Source organism: Lotus japonicus, chromosome 3, assembly GCF_012489685.1.
Source record: "Lotus japonicus ecotype B-129 chromosome 3, LjGifu_v1.2".
Lineage (NCBI taxonomy): Eukaryota > Viridiplantae > Streptophyta > Magnoliopsida > Fabales > Fabaceae > Lotus > Lotus japonicus.
The window spans coordinates 57,249,957-57,257,343 of NC_080043.1; the positions used below are offsets into that span (position 1 = coordinate 57,249,957).

The 7,387-nt window shown below is 42.1% G+C and overlaps 1 protein-coding gene across 1 annotated transcript; it reads right to left on the reverse strand.

The window, feature by feature from the left end:
• Positions 1–5,866: 5,866 nt before the first annotated feature.
• Positions 5,867–6,415, reverse strand: LOC130744372 (protein FAR-RED IMPAIRED RESPONSE 1-like). Its single transcript, XM_057596565.1, has one exon. It carries the CDS (start codon positions 6,413–6,415, stop codon positions 5,867–5,869), a length of 549 nt encoding a protein of 182 aa, XP_057452548.1.
• Positions 6,416–7,387: the final 972 nt, after the last annotated feature.

Below are 7,387 nucleotides of genomic sequence, written 5' to 3' on the forward strand. Positions count from 1 at the left end.
ATACCCCTATGACAGTTTTCGATCCGAAAATTTTTCTGAGCTTAGAACCGTCTTAGTTACGACTAATGATAACCTAGGAACCAAGTTTGATCGAAGAAAAATCGATCCCCCTAATTAGGGAAAGTGGCCGAGAGCTCCATCATGGGGGGAGGGAATTTCGGTTTTTCGAAAACTTGTCTTAACGCGTTAGATTGTCGTACTTCGGAGTTTGTAATGTTTCGTGTAACCCTAGTACGTATTGTTTGTTGAGTTTCTGACTCATTGTGATTGATTTCCGTGAATTTGTCCTAAGGTTCTTTTGAGGAACTTAGTGGATTCGAGGAAGAAGATTGCAAAGGAAAGTTTGGAGAGCAAGCTGGAAAACCTACAGGTGAGGGCTTCTCACTGAATACTAGATAATGATTTAGGTGTCGACGAATTCGACTTGATTTACTGTTTATGCACTTAATTGTGTTTGATTGGGAAAATGCTTTCTGAGGCTACGGCTGACAATGTAGGATCACGCGCTTACCACTACGCCAAAACCAATTGGTGTTAGTGAGGGCGCAACGTTATTTCTTATAGCGTAGCAGACAACGCCCCGTTTCGAATGCTACCTGCAGGCAGGATGCTGGCCCACCTGAACCCAACAATCCCCCCCCCCCAGCACCTGCCAGCCAAACTAGCTGCACAGCATGCCTTCCGTGGGATTCGAACACGGGACCTGGCTCTGATACCACTTGTAGGATCACGCGCTTACCACTACGCCAAAACCAATTGGTGTTAGTGAGGGCGCAACGTTATTTCTTATAGCGTAGCAGACAGCGCCCCGTTTCGAATGCTACCTGCAGGCAGGATGCTGGCCCACCTGGACCCAACAATCCCCCCCCCCAGCACCTGCCAGCCAAACTAGCTGCACAGCATGCCTTCCGTGGGATTCGAACACGGGACCTGGCTCTGATACCACTTGTAGGATCACGCGCTTACCACTACGCCAAAACCAATTGGTGTTAGTGAGGGCGCAACGTTATTTCTTATAGCGTAGCAGACAACGCCCCGTTTCGAATGCTACCTGCAGGCAGGATGCTGGCCCACCTGAACCCAACAGACAATTGATAATCTTTTATTGCTTGATTGCTGTTGAAGTTGAATCACATGCTCAATGCTACCTGGTTAATCTAGGATGTGTGATATTTGCCCTATATGCTAAGTGCTAAATGGTTATTCCACAATGTGCTGTTATATGTGCCATGACTGTTGGATTGTACTGTTTTGAATATGCAAGTACACATATATCTGTTATTCGGCAGAGTGAGGATAACGGGCTGTTATGCCAACTTTTATTGTGAGATTTGAGGTAGTTTGATGGGACGGACCGAGGTTCGGACCCTTGATATCGTTTTGATGGATCGAGACCTTCTCTGGGAATTCTTCGGGATCATGGGATCTTTTGAAACTTATAAGACTGGAGATAAAACTAAATGAAAATTATTTTACAAGGAAAAATTCATAAGACATTAAACAACCTCTAAACCTTTTAATAATGATCATATTCTCAAATAAGAGCTTAGGATTTGGATATTAGTTTTGAAAAATGAGAAGTGTCGCCGAATCCAAGATTTAGGAAAAACTAATGAGTTTCCGAGTATTTTTATACTCTTTCGCTCAATGAGCAGTTTTGTTGTTTGGCTATCTAAAAGATAAGCCGGTAAAATTAATAAGTTTCTGAGTATTTTTATACTCTTACGCCCGATGAGCAGATTTGTTGTTTGACAATCTAAAAGATAAGTCCGGGAACTTTAAGTTTCCAAGTACATTGGTACTCTTCGCTCGCTGAGCAGATTTTGACCGTCGGATGGAGATGAGTCAGATAACTCAAGAAGTTATCACGAGTGATTACACTCTTTCTGATATTTAATTGTATTTTGTCGCAGAATCGACATTTACCTTAGGGTATTCTTTTTAGAGACAATTAGTTAGCTAGAACACGTGACGACGTGACGAGTGAGGTCGGAGACGTTGTTTGGCTAACCACTTGCATTCATGCACTCATTGAGGTTAATACACTGTGGGATTGCCGGACCTCGTTGGATTCCAAAAATGGTCATAAGACCCGGATTTCCATGTAAGAACACTGCGGTGATTCTTAGTAGCAGACGGAAATGGCAGACCTACGGGTTCACTGCTGATCTGACTACATTTTGTTTGGTATAAGAGACGCCCGAGCAGAAATGGTCCCACCTTGGCCGGTGTTCGGGCTGACTCGATGGTGCCCATCCCTCCGGATTGCATCTTGTTCCTTAGCATTTGCATTTCATGCACCATTCATGCTGATTTAGTTGCTGGATGTGTTTGCTACTCGTTATCGTTGTTTGAGACATGTTAAATGCTTGCAACTGTTATTTATTTATTTGACAGGATATACAATTTATAATGTTGTTATACATAATTAAGCCTATGTGGCTACTACTTAAGTTTTGCCTATTGGATGTACTATTATGTAATTCTTTGAGTTGACCCTTGCGCGTGCTACCTGTGTATGGGGGGCTATGTATGCCCTTTATTGTCAGATGTCGATGGCCGACTGGTTCGAGATGGTCGTCCCTTCGGGGGGGACTAGGTTCGAGTTGTTAGATACAGACACCCCGGGCTCATGGGTGGTCGACCCCGCCGGCCACCGAGCTATCTATTTGGGGCGAATAATGGAGGAACGCGTTGACCGGATGCCAAGCCTGACGCGCGGAGTTTGTAGGCGCTACACTGTCAGCTTCAACTTGCCACCGGGTGTACACTGCGGATCTGGACCGGGAGCACCACCACCACCGTCGCCTTCGGACGACGAGGACCCCTCGGAGGAGGTGCCTGTGGGAGGACCTTCTTCAGACACTGGTTCACCCACTGTTGCGGCTGCTATTGACGTGATCGTCCTGGATTCCGATTCAGACGACGATCTTGGGGATGCGTAGCTGGGAGTGGTGTGTAGTACTCCTTGAGTCGGGAGTAGGGTAGGAGTAGCGTCTTGGCTCTGGTCTACAGTTTCTCGTTTTGGGCAGGGTAGGTTCCCGACCTTTAGCTTTTCTTGTGGTTCTCTTTACGGGGATCACATAGAGTTGGTCGGATTAGGAGGTATTTTGGCTGACCTATCTTTTATGGAGGACTGTATTTTGCACACTTGACACTTTGTTCCGGTTTGTACCTATTTGCCTACGGGCACTACTTTCTGTCAGTTACCCGTCACTGGAGGTTACTCGTGACGTGGTTTGCTACTAGCAGTGGGGTTTGTAAATATATCTGTACAATAGTCATGTCTACCTTTTGTCGTTGAGTCTTTACTTCGTCGAGTCTTTATTTCTTTATTTACTCAAACAGTTATCGATCAAAAAAAAATATTCACGTTTTTCCGTTTTTATTTTCTTTTTGGTTACTAAAGTGACGCCACCGAATTCGGGGTGTTACAGTGTTACACATTGTTGCAACATTGTGTATCACATCTGTCCCAGGTGAATACGAATTTCAAAATGTTGTGAGAAACCACGCTCAATATAACCAAGAGGAGTTGTGGGCAAAGGCTCTGAATACATTGTGCTAAAATCAGCAACTAACTCATTGTGTCGGTACTCCTTCACAGCCCTCTCAAAATTCTGAATAAAATCTATCAAATTGTTTTTACATTGAACATAACTCTTGATGAATGAATTGGTCCCTTCACACATTGACGTCGTTCTTATGCCTGCAAAGAAATTGTCCCTCATATTAGCACTTGCCTACATTGTCTTCATACCATACATTCTTGTTATCCATTCATTATTACCAAGTCCATAATTCTCCATAACCTTAGCCCAAAGATGTTCAAATCTCTCCGCGTTGAAGTTACCATAAATCAGAACTTTAAAATCCTCCAAAAAGTCCGGATTCTTCAGTTTCTCTAAAGCTTTTTGTTGAATATGCATGAACACAATCTGTGTCGGGCATTAGGAAAGACAACCCTTATTGCTTCTTTCATAGCTAAATCACCATCTATAACAACAACTTTGGGATGCTTCTCAAACATACACTCAACAAATTTCTCCAGAACCCACTTATATGTGTCAATCGACTCATCCGTAATCAAAGCGCAAGCAAAAATTGTTGTCTGACCATGATGATTGTAGCCACAGAAAATCACCAGAGGCTTATTATACTTATTTCTCTTATAGGTGCTGTCAAAGGCAATTACATCACCAAATGCATGGTAATCAACTCTGCTTACTCCATCACTCCAAAATAAGCCCTTCAGATTTGTTATCCATTCATTATTACCAAGTCCATACATCAGGAGCGCAATCAACAACACAAGGATATAATGTGGAAACTCCAAAACCGGAGAAAAAACCACGGTCGTTGTCAAAATCGACAACCAGAGAATAAACACTATGTGAAAATTGTTACAACACATAGACTTCACTTTCAACCACCCCATGACCCCAGTACACCCACACTCTCCAAAGTAAATATTTGAACTACGCATCTCACAATACTCTAAAACAAGAGCATAAGAGAAAAAAAACACAAATATAAACTTAAAGTGTTTTCAGGTGCTACATCTTTGGTGTTTTGGTGTGTTGAAACAAGGAGCCTGAGATCCCTATATATAGTCTTGGACCCTCCCACCCCTCACTAATCTAAGCGATGTGGGACTTCTCCAAGATGCATAACTTGATCTTTTTTCTCCTTCATTAGCAATGTGGGACTTACATTGCAATCAACCCCAACAATCTCCACCTTGATTGTAATGGTCTTCAATGTTCATTGTCTACACCGACAATCATTGTCTTCACCGACAAACATAATTTTCATTGTCTATATACCGACAAATTAAATTATCATACTCCACCATAAAAGAGTACACTACACTTGGAACTAAACCATCCCAAGAATTTTCTTCACTTGGAACTAAACCATTCCAAGAATTCCACGTGCCGAAACCTTGTTGAAAACTTATGGTGCAACTTCCATGTTGGCTTTCCCCGGAAGTTCATCAGCCATCGACATAACCACGTACCTTGCATCAACGCCAACCAATGCCCGCACGCTATCATCACACACCTTGCATCTATATCAACCAATGCCCGTGTGCCACCTGGACAATTTCATGCCCAGAACGCCTTGTGTAATCATGATTGCATCAACTCCTCCATCACAGCATCATCACAGCTGCAGATCGACTGTAAACCGTGCACCAGGTTGGTTCCTAGAAAAGAGAGGTGTCTTTCCCGAACCTCCCAAAACAGCACTTCACAATGTCACACTTCTTCAACACCTTCGCAATACCACACAAAGTGATATTCATCGAACCGGAAGCTCTGATACCACTGTTAGGAAATAACACATATGAAGAAGTAAAAATAAATCAGGAGCGCAATCAACAACACAAGGATATAACGTGGAAACTCCAAAACCGGAGAAAAAACCACGGCCGTTGTCAAAACCAACAACCAGAGAATAAACACTATGTGAAAATTGTTACAACACATAGACTTCACTTTCAACCACCCCATGACCCCAGTACACCCACACTCTCCAAAGTAAATATTTGAACTACGCATCTCACAATACTCTAAAACAAGAGCATAAGAGAAAAAAAACACAAATATAAACTTAAAGTGTTTTCAGGTGCTACATCTTTGGTGTTTTGGTGTGTTGAAACAATGAGCCTGAGATCCCTATATATAGTCTTGGACCCTCCCACCCCTCACTAATCTAAGCGATGTGGGACTTCTCCAAGATTCATAACTTGATCTTTTTTCTCCTTCATTAGCAATGTGGGACTTACATTGCAATCAACCCCAACAGTTACCATAAATCAGAACTTTAAAATCCTCCAAAAAGTCCGGATTCTTCAGTTTCTCTAAAGCTTTTTGTTGAATATGCATGAACACAATCTGTGTCGGGCATTAGGAAAGACAACCCTTATTGCTTCTTTCATAGCTAAATCACCATCTATAACAACAACTTTGGGATGCTTCTCAAACATACACTCAACAAATTTCTCTAGAACCCACTTATATGTCTCAATCGACTCATCCGTAATCAAAGCGCAAGCAAAAATTGTTGTCTGACCATGATGATTGTAGCCAGAGAAAATCACCAGAGGCTTATTATACTTATTTCTCTTATAGGTGCTGTCAAAGGCAATTATATCACCAAATGCATGGTAATCAACTTTGCTTACTCCATCACTCCAAAATAAGCCCTTCAGATTTTCATCTTCAGTTTTAGTATACTTGGAGAAAAACATTGGATCACCCTCAGCCTTAGCTTGAAAATATGACAAAGCAGCAACGACATCTCCGTTTCCTACCCTTATCCGCTTCTCCTTATCAATGTGATTGAACAGATCCTTCTTGGTAAAACCCAATGCCTCATGACCACCTTTCTGCCCCAGCATCAAGTCCATTATATTGCAAGTCCTCACACCGTGTAGCTTAAGGCTATTAATCTGAGCCTTGTCTGAATCATTCAGGTGCCGATATGAAGAAATCAGATGGACTTTATCCACAGGTGCCAGAACATGGTTGTGAGTCTTGTCAAAGTAAACAACTTTCCACTTACATGAGTTGCGTTCAAAGCGAACACGGAAGCGAGCTGGACATGACACCCTGATAATTCCCTTTGTAACTCTAACCCGGTCCCTCTTTTGTAAGACCTAGATTTGGTCAGGTGGTACAACTCTATGTTTTGATGATAACAAGATTATTATTATGTATGAACAATTATGGTACTCTAACGTTTGTCTTTTAAGTTATGGCAAACAGGCTCTGACTCTGATTCAAAGACTCAACATTTATTAGAAGTTGAAGACCCAAGAGTAGCCAACGTTACACTTCTGCATTCACTAAGTTCTTCTGAATGGTAGCAAACGCTTCAGATACTTTGAAGATTAAAGCTCTGATGTGGGCTCTGAAAGATTCAAGCTCTGAAATTCTGAAGACCAGATGTTCTGAGGAACGGTCCAGAAGCTGAAGACTTGGAAGCTCTGAAGTCCAAGAGTAAGCTGGCTCTCAAGACCAGAAGCACTTCATGCTCTGAAGATCAGATGTTCTGATGAACGGTCCAGAAGCAGAAGTTCTGAAGGTCAGAGGATCCAAGCTTCCTTCTGACTCTGATCACACAGCTTCACAAGTTCCAACATGAAGCGTCGCCCAAGATCAAGAGTCAACTAGGCTAAGGCTGTAATACCCCGATTTCGGTGGCGTCACTTTAGTAACCAAAAGAAAATAAAGCGTAAAAACGTGAATATTTTTTTTTCGGTATATTTTTTTTTTCCAATAAATAAAGACTCGTCAAATCTTAAAGATGCATCAACTAAAAGTAAACAGAACTAATGTACAATATATACACTCCCCACAACTAAACAGTGAACCACATC

Excerpts from the sequence above, each read along its gene's own strand:
- LOC130744372 (XM_057596565.1), bottom strand. The coding sequence starts at position 6,415 with ATGGACTTGATGCTGGGGCAGAAAGGTGGTCATGAGGCATTGGGTTTT.